This window comes from Sceloporus occidentalis, unplaced genomic scaffold (assembly GCF_023333645.1).
Source record: "Sceloporus occidentalis isolate IW3139 unplaced genomic scaffold, rSceOcc1.0.p SCAF_3, whole genome shotgun sequence".
In the NCBI taxonomy this organism is placed as follows: domain Eukaryota; kingdom Metazoa; phylum Chordata; class Lepidosauria; order Squamata; family Phrynosomatidae; genus Sceloporus; species Sceloporus occidentalis.
Genome location: NW_028316983.1, coordinates 232,446,742 through 232,463,497, shown reverse-complemented (window position 1 = coordinate 232,463,497; position 16,756 = coordinate 232,446,742). Strand labels below are relative to the sequence as shown.

The 16,756-nt window shown below is 40.7% G+C and overlaps 2 protein-coding genes across 6 annotated transcripts in view; one reads left to right on the top strand and one right to left on the bottom strand.

The window, feature by feature from the left end:
• MTBP (MDM2 binding protein) overlaps positions 1-13,728 on the bottom strand; it is a 42,154-nt gene extending 28,426 nt beyond the window's left edge. For 2 of the 3 annotated variants that reach the window (XM_089517888.1, XM_089517889.1), the window contains exons 1-7: positions 13,432-13,728; positions 10,341-10,421; positions 8,987-9,060; positions 8,753-8,904; positions 3,655-3,713; positions 1,845-1,989; positions 98-212 (exon numbers count right to left, since the gene is read on the bottom strand). In XM_089517888.1, coding sequence (XP_089374014.1) covers positions 98-212; positions 1,845-1,989; positions 3,655-3,713; positions 8,753-8,904; positions 8,987-9,060; positions 10,341-10,421; positions 13,432-13,492 — 687 coding nt within the window. In that variant the 5' untranslated portion in view covers positions 13,493-13,728. The remainder of the gene's footprint in view (positions 1-97; positions 213-1,844; positions 1,990-3,654; positions 3,714-8,752; positions 8,905-8,986; positions 9,061-10,340; positions 10,422-13,431) is intronic. The other variant, XM_089517890.1, reaches the window with a different exon arrangement.
• The window catches only part of MRPL13 (mitochondrial ribosomal protein L13), a 31,245-nt gene continuing 28,151 nt past the window's right edge, over positions 13,663-16,756 (top strand). For all 3 annotated transcript variants that reach the window (XM_089517891.1, XM_089517893.1, XM_089517892.1), the window contains exon 1: positions 13,663-13,746. In XM_089517891.1, the coding sequence (XP_089374017.1) occupies positions 13,720-13,746 (27 nt within the window). In that variant the 5' untranslated portion in view covers positions 13,663-13,719. The remainder of the gene's footprint in view (positions 13,747-16,756) is intronic.

Sequence of the window (16,756 nt, the reverse complement as noted above, 5' to 3'; positions counted from 1 at the left end):
ATCATCCTTTCCTTCCATGAATGAATCCAGTATGCATTTTTCAGCATTTAGGTACCAACATTGCTATCACACTTTTAATGAATTTCCACATCCATACCTTTCGCTCCCATATCTGAACTTTTCCTCTCCACAATTCTCTTGAATCAATGCTATTTTGTAGGTTTTCAGGAGCCACAATATCAGCAGAAAGATAATCTATAACTTTTTGCCAACTAATGCAAGAAGTAAAAAAAAAAATGTGATTAAGTTGTGTAAGGCTTATTATGCCTTACCAGCATCAAACCTGAAAGCTATGAAGGCTGAAAAATACTATCTTAAGAGCAATAATGACATATCACACTAGCCATTATTCACTGTCAAAACACAAGCTAGTGTCCAGATTTTTGCAAAACACATGTAGTATCGCTGAAAAAATAAACCAATAGTAAAGCACAAGCATTTTAACTAGACCATATCTATTTAGATATCATAAGATATCACCCATATTTTGTATTCTAAATTGTGTCTAGTGGGAAAATATTGTACTTGAATTCAACACACATTATTTATGTTCCCAGATATAGCTACACAAGAAACATTTTTATCAGGCTGCATTTTTAAAAAGTGCTTGAATCAGTCAATTTGCATCCACAAGACTTAAAATTCCATGATCGGTACATATTTTATATATGCTTTTCATTAACCAAGTCTACATAATAATCAGAAAATTCAGGTTATAAGACAGGAATAGAAAATCTGAATCACCGGGGAGTTCCTTATCCTACCACAAGTTGCTTCTTCTGTTCTCTCTGATCAAAGATAAGAAGCTATTTACAGCCTAGAAAGATATTGCATGCAACTGAGCTCTGGTCTTCAGGTTCCCTGCCCCTTTGCAAAAGTCTTGAAACTCTTCCTTAGTATTCTGATATTTAGCTTAATGGTGCCTAAAGGTATGCTTCAAAGTACACTGAAGAAACAGTTTGACTGCCCTGGCTCAGAATCCTGGGAATTTTAGTTTATTGTTGCAGCAGAGCTCTCTGACAGAGAAGGCTAAACGTCTCCCAAAACTACAGTTCCCAGAATTCCCTAGCATTGAGCCAGGGCAGTTAAAGTGTTCTCAAACTGGTTATTTCTGTGTGTTTTGGACCTATGTTAGAGACCAAAAGGTAACTAAATGACCTATGACACCTGAGCTTAACCTGACCTACTGTGACTCTGGCATTTTACAGACCACCCAAAAAGGGCAGTCTGCTGGCGCCTCCGCTTCTGCCACTGGGAAGCCTCTAAACGGTGACGCTTCCTGCCGGCCGAAAAAGAAGCCGCAAAAAGTGGCTTCTTTTTGCGCCATGGAAATGATGCTGTAAAGCGCCAATGACGCACTCACAGCGTCATTTCTGTCGTGCGACGTGCGGACGCTAAGCGTCCGCAATGTCAAGATGGCGGCACCCATGTGTATAGGGCATCGCCATTTGTACGTGCTCGGCATGTACTAGGGTTAGGGGCATCCAGAAAGGATGCCCCTTTCTAACCCTAGTATGTGCCGAACACGTACTTTCCGCCCATGTGGAACGGGCCTCTGAAACACATCTTTCAACACTAGCAGAGGCAACACTTAGATCCAACAGTCCAATACAATTCAAGTATAAATCTAAGCAGGACAATAAAGAAATTATAAATAAACGCTCTCTCTTCAGCCAAAATAATGACACTGTGAAAGTATACTGCCTTTTGGTACAAACCTAACCCCCTCCCTTAAATGTCCTTGGCAAAATATGGCATTTTTGATATAACTTGCAAAAATATTAATTCATATAAAGCAACACAGTTAAAACAGTTACCTGAATGGTTTACATACCACCACTCACCTTTTGCTGTCATTTGCTACAATAGTGATTTTTGCTCCATGCCATTCTCTCAAGTGTTTCAAGGCACCAATGACTGGCAAGCAATCTTTTAATCGAGGGGCCTCTCTTTCTGAAGAGTGCCATATGACATCAACTATTGCTTTCCCTGCAGAGGCAATTATAAGGGGTATAAAATGTATGCAGAAAGACATTCAAACACTTAACAACAGCAAGAAATTGTAAGTTGGAGTTACTACTCTCTGGTCAGCAGAAAGCGGATCACACTCTTCAATAATTTATTTATTTATGTAAATTTATATGCCATGTTTCTCCCAATGTGAGACTCCAAACAACCCACAACAGAAAGAAAAACTAATTTGGAAAGGCTTTGAATCCTTCTAGAAGAGTCCTTTCCAGTTTGCAGCCCTTGGAAAGTAGCAGTTCCAAGGAGGTACGTCTTCTTTGCTGCACAGCTCTTCATTGATAAGCTGATCAACAGTGAAAGGGGAAAGAGGGAGGCCAGAGGAATGACATGTTTAAGCTCTCTTTCACCATGATGTTTAATGTTTATTGGATGAACGGGATGAAAGAGATAGGTTGGGAAATATGTACAAGCACAAGAAAGAAAGGAAGACGTCTCTCCATCCCATTGCAGAACTCAGTTCCAGGAGTTCCAAGCATTTCCAGTATGTCAGCTATATGATTTTATTAGTGGATCTCCAGGGAAACGATGGGCCATGACAAAATCAGTGACGAAATGAAAGAAAGAATAGAAAATAGGACATAAATATGAATAAGTTAAACTGGAATTAAAGTTTGAATTAAAAGGTCTCAGAAGGTATAACTGGGTTGTTTAAGCTGCCTGTTACCTTTGCAACTCTAATCTATAGCACACCAGTATTAGTCTTACATCATGACCATTCTTCTGTTCTCTAACATTCAACCACAATATGCTCAAACAGTATAATCTTTTCAAGTTCATTTTCAAGTCAAAAGCCTTGTTTTAGCCTTGTTGTATGCTGCTTTGTGTCTCGTGTCAGGAGAAACACAGGATATAAATTAAACTAAATAAATAAATAAATAAATAAATAAATAAATAAATAAAGGCTGTAAATGAAGAGTTGACTATTTATTTCCATTAAGATGCTTAATCTTTTTTAAATTCTTATACTTTTTTAAAATTTCCAAATCATATATTGTATCTGGAAATCTATTCTCATTAGAGAGTTTGAAGGAATGGTGGGGCAGAAAAATGTGGAGGGAAACACATTTTCTTCCTGTTTCTTTTTCCTCTGAAGCATTTTCCACACAGAAAAAAACAAAGCATTTTTAAAATAAGGACTATGGAATATTTTATTCTAGAATGGTGAATACAATGTACAAGGTGCTCATATTTTTACTCCCCCTCAAATTAGCACTAAAACTATGTAACAGATTTTTTTTTTATTTAAGACTATCAGAGCATTGCAGTTCCTCATCTTGCTTTCTTATTCTCAGTTCTTTTAATGGAAATGAATACTTTATGTCTGCTTGAGACTGTTGAACTAGAAATAAAATAACCCCAAAGCACGACATGATCAAATAGCAATGGCCCAACATTGGCTAGTGACACTATAAAACTTTTCAGAACAGAATTACTTCCCAGAAAGAGTAAACCATATACTGTACCAATAAGACAGACAAAATGAAAAGCTACAGTACTTGGAGAAGATTCAGTACACCAATATGCAAAACAATTTGTGAAAGGCATGCTAAAACCAAAGTGAGTAAAAATACAAGTTTTTAAGATAATGAGCAAAATAAAAAATGATTTCAAAACTTTCTGGATTACCGGGAGCAGGAAGTTTATCTGCTAACTGATGTATACTCTCTGCACATTCTTCATAAAGACTGTAAGACAAATTTTGAAAATAAAGAAAAATATTACCATCAAAATATAGAAGTATACTATACAGAATTAGAAATATAGAATGATTATGTCATTCAAATCATCATGTTTTCAAACTGAGAAATAGATATGTCTCTAATGTGTCAACTATTGTCAGCATTTGACTTGTAAATTCCAGCACAATGAAATCAACCCAGAGCACAGAAAGACATGATTATCATTGCTGACTTATGGCAACCCTTCAGTTAACCTACCATGGGGCTTTCTTGGCATAATTTGTTCATAAGGGGTTTTTTCTTGCCTTCCTCTAAGGTTGAGAGAGTGTGACTGACCCTAGGTCACCCAGTGGGTTTCCATGGCAGTGGGTTTCCATGGCAAAATGGGGGTTCAGATCCTGGTCTTGCAATCTCTAGTCCAGCACACAAACCACTACACCACATTGGCTCTCAAGAGGACACGATAGATATGCATAACATTATGTATGGGATGGCAAAAGTGGATAGGTAAACTTTCTTCCTTTTACATAATACTGTAGAACCTGGGACTATCCCATGAAACTGAATTTTGGACAGTCAGGCCAAATAAAAGGAAATAGTTCTTCATACTGTGCACAGTTAAAGTGTGGAATTTGCTAACACAAGCGCTAGTCACAACAGCCAAGTTGGATGGTTTTATGTGGGATTAGGAGAAATGTATGAATGATAAATGTATAAGTAATCACACACAAACACTCACTATTTCTGGAGATAATATGCCTCTAAATGCCACACTTTAGGGAATTGAGGTATAATAGTGCTCATCTCATGCTTGTAATCTTCCAAGAGGCATCTGGCTGTCCTTTATGTGAACAGAATGCTTGGCTAGATGGGCATCTGTTTAAATCCAGAAAAACCTATGCTTAAGATATACAAAACCTCTTCCCAATCAACTACTAATGTATGGTGGACCTCCTTGTCCTCTCTTCCACATTTGGTAGCGCAGAGACACTTTCTTTCCACCAGGCATCTTGAAGACCAGTATGAGAGATTCATAATGCCTGATTGTGCACAGACTGCATCCACAGGCATTCTTTCGCTCAAAATGGAGAGAAACTGCAAGAGAAACCTCTGAGAAATCTCTGAGAAACCAGGCATCTGTGCAGAGGAGCAGCAAGCTCTCCCCTTTTCAGAGAGGAAGACAAAGCAGGCTTTGCTTGGCCCTTCTGTCCTATCTGTCCACGTCTATAACCTTTTTTTTCTTTTTCTTTCCTCCCTAATGTATATCCAGCTTGTGTAAAGGGTTCACCACCACAATCCAGTACAAAATGTAATATAGTAGTCCCTCCACATTTGCTGGGATTAGGAGCACAGGACCCCTGTGAAAGTGGAAAAAAATGCAAATAAAAACCCACTATTTTTTAACCTCCTAGAGAAATCTTCTCTAGGAAGGCCTAGAAGATTTCTCTGGAAGAACTAGAGGCTCCTAGAGAAGATTTCTCTAGGAGCCCCTAGGCCCTCCTTTGGTCAACCTCCAGCAAAAAGTGACCATAGAGACATGCTGGAGGACCTAGAGAAAACATATCAATCAAATCCACAAATAATCAAATCCACAAATGTCAAAGATAGAAATGTGGAGGGCTAAGTGTAATGTCAACAGCATACATGTTATGTAGTAATCTAAATAATTGCTGGATGCAAATCATATAAGAACAGACTCATAATTTCTACAAACGATTCATTATAACTACCTTCATTCCAAAAAGTTGAATCAAGTATTGGTGAAACATGTGGACTATGTTTGAATTTTAAGTAAGAAAAGTTAAGAATAGGATTGGTAGCTCCCAGCCTCAGAGGAACTGGCACTGGAAAAAACACATCACAGCTAAGAGACAAATGGTGCTTGCAGAAGTCACACTATATCACACACACATGCATCTTTCATCAGTGCTCTCATAGCTCTGAAATCTCACTTCAGATTTTTCAGGGTCTGACTTGCAAAAGTAGTCTGATTAAACCCACCAGGAAACCAAAAACGCAAAGAAATGTGTGTACTATAAGCAAAATGCCATCTCCAAGTATCTGAAAACTATCATTGGTACAATTTTCATTTCTCTCAATCACTCTTTAACATGCACATTCCACAATATCAGTGTGAACTTTGATTTGGATTTCCTGCATGGCAGGGGGTTGGAATGGATGTCCCGTGCGGTCTCTTCCAACTCTATGATTCTATGATTCTCCTCTTGACATGAATCCCACAGTACAATGCATGCATGCCCCAGTTGCAAAGCCTGGAAATTTTAAATTGGAGACTGCAACTTCCAGTGTCCTCAGCTGGCATCCCTACTGGAGTTTTTTGAGAACCGTAGTCCAAAAAGTAACATTTCCAAGCTCTAACTGAGGGTGCTGCTGGCTGGCTGTTTTCTAGTCCTGAATAAAAGTACCCGGCCACGGAATGACTGCCCCCCACATCATGTATTAGCCCACCGCTCTGTCCTCGTAGTGTGTGTGTGTGTGTGTGTGTGTGTGTGTGTGTGTGTGTGTGTGTTTAATAGATATTTTAATTGTACATGTTTAATCCTGTTTTAAGGGGGGGAGTTTGGGACATAGTTTTGTAAATGTGGATTTTAATATGTTGTGAGCCGCTTTGATTGTCTTGTAACAGAAAAGCGGGATATAAATAAAAGTTTAATTTTTATTATTTATTTTAGTCATGTCTAAGAAATAAGTGTATGTGGCTGGGCTAGGAGAAAGTAAGGGTGAACAGCCAAGAATAAAAGGGGACAGAAGAGGAGATTATACACTTTGTAGCTCCTGTGCAATCCAGGCAGCAGAAAATCTATGGACTTGCTGTGCTGAGCCATTCTTTACTCAGCCCTCTATGAAAAATCCTCCAGACAAGTGGAACTTACAAAAATATCCTTAAGGCCAATATAAAATGTATTTTTCAAAAGAGTCCCTGGTTACAAAAACAAACTCCAGCAAGTCTATTACTATTATGACTTTGTTAGTAATGTATGCACATTTAATCAGAAGTAAACATCACTGAATTCAAGGAGGGCTTGTTTGAAGCATGATGATTATAACTGCTGCGTAAACAAATAAAGTCGTTTTGATTTTGTGTGCTTGAAAAACTGACTGGCTCCCCCTTCTGTTAGCATGGACAGTTTCATCATACTTTTTATACAATGTATATACAGTGGTCCCTTCGGATTCGTGGGAGATACGTTCCGCCCCCCGCCCCTGCGAATCTTAAATTTCGCAAATATTCAAGTCCCATTGTCCTCAATAGCGTCATTAGGGACAATGGGACTTGACTATTTTTCAAATCCCTCCCTCCCTTCCCTTCCCCCCTTACCGACATCTTCCCCCAGGCGCTTGCAACTTTAATCGGAGCCTGGGCTGCCACGGCTTGTAATCGGCCCTGGCAGCCATCAAGACTTTCTTTCCCAGCAGCTCTTGGAGCCTGGCATACACACACCCCACCCGCTCCAGCACAGCCAAAGGGTGCACAAAACATCCATTCCAATTAAAGGGGAGGGAGGGAGGGCGCTGCAGTCTTGGGCTCATGAATGACCAAAACTGCAAGTGCCAAGGCTGCAAATGCAGAGGGATCACTGTATTCATGGAGTTGTCATAAACTGACAGGCAACGTGAAGGCACATATGCTTACATTTTATTCACAATTTATTCCTAAACTGAAAATATAAGCATAAGTCTTTAACATTAAACTAGTCAAAGTCTCTTTAACAAGCTGCTAGATTCATAGGCTAAATACGTAAAACTACTATTAGATGTTTTCTACTATTAGATGCTCTAAGCCAGCACAAAAATTAGATGAAAAATAAATATGCAGCCCATGTTCTGACATTCCAAGGTGACATTTACATTCTCAAAACATACAGAACAATCTAACAGTAAAATTAGTTTGCTGTGACCATTTTGCTACTTTTGGTTGTTATAAATTATCGTAAGATCATTTTTGTTGAAAGGCAAGTTATACATTTAACACACACCTCCCTCCCATTTGGATAGCATGCTGTGGTCCTTCACAAAACCAGAGCCCTGAAACTAATTGCCTCAAATGGAGACTATATATTCATTTAGATTATCTACATAACCACTCTTCTAGGTTATAGAGAGCAGGCCCTCCCAGCTCTTATTTATCATAGACCTGACACCTTCTATGACTTCAGCCCTAATCTATTCCTAATTATAACAGCAAGCCATCCACTCCTCACTCTTCACCGATAGCCAACCCAAACTCACTTCTACACTGTGGCAAAATTATTAATTCTCACCCCATGTTTGTCTGTCTGTGGCTCCATCTGCACTGCGGAATTAATGCAGTTCTCCCAAAGTGGGACCCAAGGCAGCTAACAACACTTTAACTACCATGCCTCAGTGCTACTGAATTCTGGAATTTGGAGATATTTAGTCTTCTCTCAGAGAGCTCAGATGCCACAATGAACTACAAATCCCAGGATTCCATAGCACTGAGCATGGCGGTGTCAAACAGCATGCATTCTGCAGCGTGGCAGCAGCTTATGATCAAATCTCAAGAGTTCCTTTCACTGTACACTGTGGAGCCATCTAGTGAAGAAAAAACAACTCACACTGACTCACTCAGCAACTCGGTGGCCGTATTTGAATGAATGAATGAATGAGATTTATTTATATACCTTTGATCACGGCGGTTTACAAGATAATAATAAAATACAATTTGTGCTGATTTCCCTAGTTCTAGTTTACAGTCAAAATGCTCTCATTCTTACATAGTATTGTTTAGGTTGAATTAGCATGGTGTAGCAGTTTGAGTGATGGACTATGACTCTGGAGACCAGGGTTCAAATCCTTGCTCAACCAGGGAAACCCACAGGGTGACTTTGGGAAAGTCATACTGGCATGGCATCAGAGGAAGGCAAAGGCAAACCCCCTCTGAACAAGCCTTGACAAAAACAAAAAACAATGGTAACTTCATTTTAGGGTCACCATTAAAGACACACAACAATAGTGCTTAGTTATTTTATCAAAAGTAATAATAAATAATTGTATCAACTTACTCAATGGAAGATAGGGATTCCCGACTGTTACTATCTTCTTCCTCAATATACTGGTCATCACCGATGCATTCTTCAATATTTCTTTGAACAGAGTTTTTGCTTTGATCGGTCTCTAGATCAAAATCAATACTCTCCCAGTCAGAGCTACAGAACTATTCAATTAAGAGAAAACTATGTAAGGGTCATGCAGCTTACATTAATATTTTAAGTAACTATGCAATATTACTAACTCACCCGAGAAAGTCCACAAATTGACTGAATTGCAAAATACCATTCTTTCACACCAGGAATCCCAACAAGTGAACAGGCTAGAAGAAGAAGCAATAGCAACATTACCATTCAACCAAAAATACTACCCAAAACCTCATTACCATTTTCAAGGCTTCATAGTGGCCTGTAGCAGTTGAGCCAATACTCGACAATGACAATAATGCACAAGAAATTATCAAAATTAAGAACTTAAACCTATTAAGAACTTAAACATATTTACAAAATCAAAGTATCACAACTATTTCAAACAAGTATCCATTCTTGTCATATTATTCCTCCACATTTTATATTAAAAGTAGATTTTGACTGCATTTTTACTGCAATAACTTTGCTACAGTAGGGCCATACCAGGTATATCATGCTAAGGGCCAAAACACATTACAGAAATAATCCAGTTTGAGACTGGTTTAATTGTCCTGGCTCAGTGGTACAGCATTCTGGGAATTGTAATTTGTTGTGGCACCAGAGCTCTTTGACAGAGAAGGCTAAATGTCTCACAAAACTATAGCTCCCAGAATTTGCTAGCACTGAGCCGGGGCAGTTAAAGCGCTCTCAAACTGGATTATTTCTGCAGAGTATTTTGGCCCAAAGTTATCTCTGCTCAGGCAAGGCCATACCTGGTATATCAGATGAAATTTCATGCTGTTGAAGCCAGGCCTTCACTGACAATGATGGATCTAAAAGTATTCACAAACTATAGACCTCATCCTTAGTAGGAATGTAATTTCCTCCAGATGCTGACCACCTCTTAAACAGACAAACTATCCACAAACAAAGACCTCAATTAGGATTGACTTTCATTGGCCCACAGCCATTTCCATTCGCTTGTCCAAGAACTACTTGAAAATATCAACTGTCTCAACAGTATTAGACAAAAAGGAGAGCAGAGTGTCATCCCCATTTCTGCAACATCTCAGCACCTATCCCTGCATAATCTCTGATATTAGTTTTATGTATATTTTAAAGAGGAAGGAGAATAAAAAGAGAGCCCTGAGAAACTGTCATGAAAAGAGCAGTAATTCCCTAGCATAAGTTTCTGGACGTGGGCTGGCACCACTAGAGTCCCAATTCAGACAACCTAACCAGAAAGAAAACATAGTCAAAAATACTGAAAGCCCCTGAAAGGTCCAACACTACCCCCATCTTCTTCCTGGCACAGACCATCCCACATAGAGCAACCAAGGCAGTTTCTTTTTCAGATCCAGACCTGAAACTAGAATGCAACATATGTAGGGCAAGTAGTAGACTAAATGTGTGTCCTTGCTTTATTGACAGTGTCCGAAAATTGGGCATGTCTTAATATTTGTGTTTTATGTACCTGGGAAATCTTCAGATTTTCCATTCAAAGAGGCAGTACAATTTATCTTCAGCAAGTTATAAATGCTTTCTGCTGTCAAACCTGCAAAATATAAAGTTGGATGGGTTGGCATGGAATGCACTGAACAATCTCATGAACAAAAACCTGTGAAGTCTAGTTTTAAATGCCATGTCTAACATTCACAGTCATGATTCAGTGAAGAAGCAGTATTCTAAGTCTCCACAAGCATATTGTAGGCTTTGTAGCCACAACATTGTAAATTCAATCCTAGGGGGCTCCAAGATTGATTCAGCCTTCCATCCTTTCATAGGTCAGTAAAATGAGTACCCAGCTTGTTAGGGGCAACTGGCTTACAGATTGTAAACCGCTTAGAGTGCTGAGTTCCCTAATGTATATGCAGCTTGTGTGAAGTATATATCTATACAGTGGACCCTTGTTATACGCTGGGGTTTGGTTCCAAGATCCCCCGTGTATAACAAAATCCGTGTATGCTCAAGTCCCATTAAATATAATGATATCTATTATTAGTATTATTAGTATATATCTGTATATCTATACAAAGAATATACAGTGGACCCTTGTTATATGGTGGGGATTGGTTCCAAGATCCCCCGTGGATAACAATATCCATGGATGCTCAAGTTCCATTAAATATAATGATATAGCAAAATGGTGTCCCTTATAAAAAATGGAAAATCAAGGTTTGATATTTGAAATTTATCCTTTTTTTGAACATTTTCAAACCGTGGATGCTTGAATCAGTGTATAAAAATTCAGTATATAAGAAGGGGCTGGAAGCCATGCCGTATGAGGAACGACTTAGGGAGCTGGGGATGTTTAGCCTGGAGAAGGTTAAGAGGTGATATGATAGCCCTATTTAAATATTTGAAGGGATGTCATATTGAGGAGGGAGCAAGCTTGTTTTCTGCTGCTCCAGAGACTAGGCCCCGGAACAATAGATGCAAGCTACAGCAAAAGAGATTCCACCTCAACATTAGGAGGAACTTCCTGACAGTAAGGGCTGTCTGACAATGGAACACACTCCCTCGGAGTGTAGTGGAATCTCTATCCTTGGAGGTCTTTAAACAGAGTCTGGATGGCCATCTGTCGGGGATGCTTTGATTTGGATTTCCTGCATGGCAGGGGGTTGGACTGGATGGCCCTTGTGGTCTCTTCCAACTCTATTATTCTATTATTCAAAGGGCAAACTGTATATACAGTGGGCCCTCAGTATCCATGGGGATCTGTTGTGGATCCCCCTGCGGACACCAAAATCTGCGGATGCTCAAGTTCCATTGTCCAAAATGGTGGTGCAGGTGGCAAGGGGCCACCACCACTTCCTCCCACCTCTTCCTTCCTCTTCTGCAACTTCCTCCTGTCTCCTTCTCCTCCTCTGCAATGCAGGCTTGCCATATGCAGATGGTTAAATCTACAGATGGCAAGTCCGCACATACGTAGGGGCCACTGTATATACACTCCTCCTTCCATATTTGCGGCTTTGACTTTTGCGGCTTTGATTATTCATGGATTTTATTAATATGTTCTCTCTAGGAATATCTAGGTCCTCCAGTGAAACTCTATGGTCAACTTTAACCAAAAGTCACATTGAGGGCCCTATAGACACTCCACTAGGCATTTGTAGCTCCTCCAGCGCAATATTATGGTCAATATCTGGCAGATCTTGACCACAGAGTTGCACTGGAGGACCTAGAGATTCCTCTCAGGTAGAAACATAGTGTTTTTGTTACTGGCGGTTTTTCCACATTCACGGGGATCCTGTACCCATAGCCCCTATGAATGTGGAGGGAAGAATGGAGAGAGAGAGAGAGAGAGTCACCGCTCAGCCATACAAACCCGCTGGGAGAACTTGAGCATATACATATACAGTAGTCCAATGGGTTTGTATAGCTGAGCAGTGACTCTCTCTCTCTAACAAGGTTTCCCCATGACATTCTTGCAAACCAGCTAGTAAAATATGGGTTAGGCAATGCAACTGTTAAATGGATTTGTAACTGGTTGACCGGCCGAACCCACAGGTTGCTTAGCAATGGCTCCTTTTCATCCTGAAAAGAAGTGACCAGTGGGGTCCCACAGAGTTCTGTCTCGGGCCCAGTGCTATTCAATGGCAGCTAACAAGGCCAATGTGATTTTAGGTTGCATCAATGGAAGTATAGTGTCTAGATCCAGGGAAGTAATAGTGCCACTATATTCTGCTTTGGTCAGGCCCCACCTGGAATACTGTGTCCAGTTCTGGGCACCACAATTCAAAAAGGACACTGAGAAACTGGAGCGTGTCCAAAGGAGGGCGACAAAAATGGTGAAGGGTCTGGAAACCATGTCCTATGAGGAACAACTTAGGGAGCTGGGGATGTTTAGCCTGGAGAAGAGAAGGTTAAGAGATGATATGATAGCCCTGTTTAAATACTTGAAGGGATGTCACATTGAGGAGGGAGCAAGCTTGTTTTCTGCTGCTCCAGAGAACAGGACCTGGAGCAATGGATGCAAGCTCCAGGAAAAGAGATTCCACCTCAACATTAGGAGGAACTTCCTGACAGTAAGGGCTGTGTGACAGTGGAACGCACTCCCTCGGAGTGTGGTGGAGTCTCCTTCCTTGGAGGTCTTTAAACAGAGGCTGGATGGCCATCTGTCGGGGATGCTTTGATTTAGAATTCCTGCATGGCAGAATGGGGTTGGACTGGATGGCCCTTGCGGTCTCTTCCTACTCTTGGATTCTGACACACACACATATATATATACACATGTGTATATGTGTGTGTATAACTATATATATATATATATATATATACACACAGATATATATGTGTGTGTGTGAAGCAAACAAAGGCCTTCTCCTCCTTCTCTCCTGCTCCCTTCCTTCCCGATCCCTTTCCATTTTTAATAACGTTTTTAATTGTTTGCATCGTTTTCATTGATGTTTTCCCCCCCCTTTTAAACTTGCACATTTTTGCATATTTATAGCGTTTCAACTCGGGACTTATAGATTTGTAATAAGCCGCCTTGAGTCCCCGCACTGGAGGAAGGCGGGGTACAAATAATAAAACATAATAATAATAATAATGAATAATACTACCTTCGGGCCCTTCTCCGCCTCGCCGGCCCCGCCAGCTCAGGAAGAGAAGGTACCGGTCCATGGTCCAAAGCCCAGCCTAAACTCCCTTCGAAGTTCCCGCGCCAAAAACAACGAGGACGACTAGGCCTCAACCCCGCCTTCCCCAGGAAGAGAAGGAGGAGCCCCGGCAGCGTTCATAATAATATCTCCTCCTCCCACAGGCCGCCCTCCCTTCCTTCTTTCCCTCGCCCGCCTTCCTGGAACCGAACCCGGGGAGCCTCTCTACGCGAGGCCGGGGATTCTCTTCCCATGGCGAGCTACACTAAGGCCGCGCAGGTGAGAGGGTTCTTTTCTATTCATATTGGAGCAATCATAACCCGGCTTGGTAGCGCTTTTAACTCTATTCTGGCTCAAGGCTATGGAATTCTGGGAGTTGGAGTTTGTTGTGGGCCCACAACAAACTCCAACTCCCAGAATTCCATAGCCTTGAGCCAGAATAGAGTTAAAAGCGCTACCAAGCCGGATAGAGACAGAAAGAGAGAGCTCTGGTGCCACACAATAAACCTACATTTCCCAGGATTCCTTAGCACTGAGCCAGAACAGTTATAGAGGTCTCAAACTGGGTTATTCCTGCAGTGTGGATGCAGCCAGAGTGTGTTTAAAGTAGTGTGGTCTCGCTCTCTCTCTTTGATTTGTTTTGGCTTTGATTTGATTAGTGTGTACTCTCTAGGAATTTCTTTGTCCTCCACTGTGGACTCTATGGCCAACTTTTGGCAGCAGAAGTCGCACTGGAGGACCCAGAGATTCCTAGAGAGAACACTTCTCTAGGCATTTACAGCTCCTCCAGCACAACTCTATGGTCACCTTCTGGTGAATGGTGGCCATAGAGTTGCATTGGAGAGGTGTTCTTTCAAGTTAAATAATAATAATAATAATAATAATAATGTTTATTATTTGTTGTTGTTTTTTCACTTTCATAGGAGCCCTGTGCCCCTAAGCCCAGCGAATATGGCGGGCTCCAGTGTGTGTATGTGTCTCTCTCTCTTGCTGTGTGTACATCTGTATATATGTAGAGTGGGCCCTTGATCTCTGCTGGGGTCTGGTTCCAGGACCCCCGTGGATGACAAAATCTGTGCCTGTTCACCTCTCATTAGATACAGTGGCATAGTAAAATAATACCGCTTATATAAAACGGCAAAATCAAGGTTTGCTTTGAAATTTTTATATACATTTTCAAGCCATGGATGGTTGAATCCGTGGGTAAAAAGTCTGTGGATAAGTAGGGCTGACTATATGTGCATATACTGTTGCTGTTGTGTGCCTTCAAGCCGTTTCCGACTTACGCTGGCCTTATAATGGAGTTTCTTTGGCAAATTTCTTCAGAGGGGTTTGCCATTGCCATCCTCTGAGGATGAAAGAGTGACTTACCCAAGGTCACCCAGTGAGTTAAGTGGCTGAGCAGGGATTCGAACCCTTGTCTCCAGAGTTGTAATCCAACCATCAAACCATTACACCACGCTGGCCCACATTGATATATATGTGTGTGTGTGTGTGTGCGTGCATGCCTCTGAGAAACAGTGTGGTTTAGTGATTTGAGTGTCGGACTACAATTCTGGAGACCAGAGTTCAATTCACCGCTCAGCCGTGAAACCCACAGGTGACCTTGGGTAAGTCACACACTCTCAGCCTCAAGGGAAGGCAAAGGCAAACCTTCTCTGAACAAATCTTGCCAAGAACCATGATAGGTCACAACAACAAACATCTATCTATCTGTCTATTGAGATACCCTATCATGGGATTTTCTTGGCAAGGCTTCTTTGGAGAAAGTTTGCCTTTGCCATCTTCTGAGGCTGAGAGAGTGTGACTTGCCCAAGGTTCAAAATATTTGAACCCTGGTCTCCCAGTGTCCTGGTCCAACATTGAAACAGCTGCACCACTCTGGGTGACCTTGGGCAAGTCACACTCGCTCAGTCTCAGGGGAAGACAATGGCAAAGCTCCTCTGAACAAATCTTGCTAAGAAAATCCCATGTCAGGTTGGCCTTAGACTCACCATAAGTCAGGAACGGCTTGAAGGCACACAGCAATAGCAACTAAACTGTTGGACTGTTAAAGGCTCGTTGCATTGTAAATAAACTGGGCAGACAAACCCTCATTTCTTTTTCTCTCTCCACATGATGTTTGTGCTCTTCAGGTTGTAAAAGAGTGGGAGAGCATGGTAAAAGCATCAGTTTTGTAAAATGGATTTTTCAAGCTTGGCAAAAGAGACACTTTTACCACCCTCTCCCACACTTTTACAGCCTGAAGAGAACGAAAGTGCTTCTGGGTCATGGGAAAAGAGAAAAGGAGAACAGAAGAAAATGGACATTGCTCCATTTGCCTGCCGGGTTTGTTTACAGTGCAAAAAGGCCCTTAGTTGCAAAGTTATGATATATCTTTAGGTGTGGGGAAAATGGGAGAACTATGGCAGCAGTGTCACAGTGGTTTTTCAGATTATTCTTAATAATTTAACATGTGGATTGCCACCTTTCAATTATGACTGATCTTCTGTGACTGTCAGTTCTCTTTTTAGCAAATAGATCATACATTTTATGTTGTTAACTACCATCTAGTTTACATCAATTGATGGCGACCTTACAAATGACAGACCTCCAAGCCATCCTGTTATCAACCTTCCTGCTCAGACCTTGCAGACTCAGAGCCATACTGCCTCCTACTTTATGAAGCATTATTGCCATTTCTAATGAGTCCTGTCTTCTCATCTCCGAAGTATGACAGTCTCAGTTTATTCATTTTGGCTTCTAAGGATGTTTGGCATACTGCAGTTCATAACATCATAGTAATGATGGGGTGCTTTATTGTAGTAAAAACATCTACTTAACTGATGTACATGCACTTCATGTGCATTGTTATTTTATTATTACTTTATTGATTTATATCCCGCCTTTCTTCCAGTATAGGGACTGAAGGTAGCTAACAACAGTATATGTTATATACAATACAAAGTTTACAATACATGTTCTATACAACACAAAGCATTAAAATGTAAATACAAAGTTTAAAAAACAAACATTTTTTCAAATGTTAAAAACATTACACATTAAAATTTTGAATATATTAAAAACTCTATACAAACCTTGTTCATCATTTAAAGTCCAAACCTTACTGGTTTGAGAAAAAACATCTAGGAAAGACAGTAATGCTTGATACAATTGAAGGCAGTAGGAAAAAGGAAGCCTGTAAGACCTGAGCAGGGCTGTTGATGATAGGGTGACTTGGAGATCTCTCATTCATAGGGTTGTCATAAGTCGAAGTTGACTTGACAGCAGTTAACAACAACAGTACCAT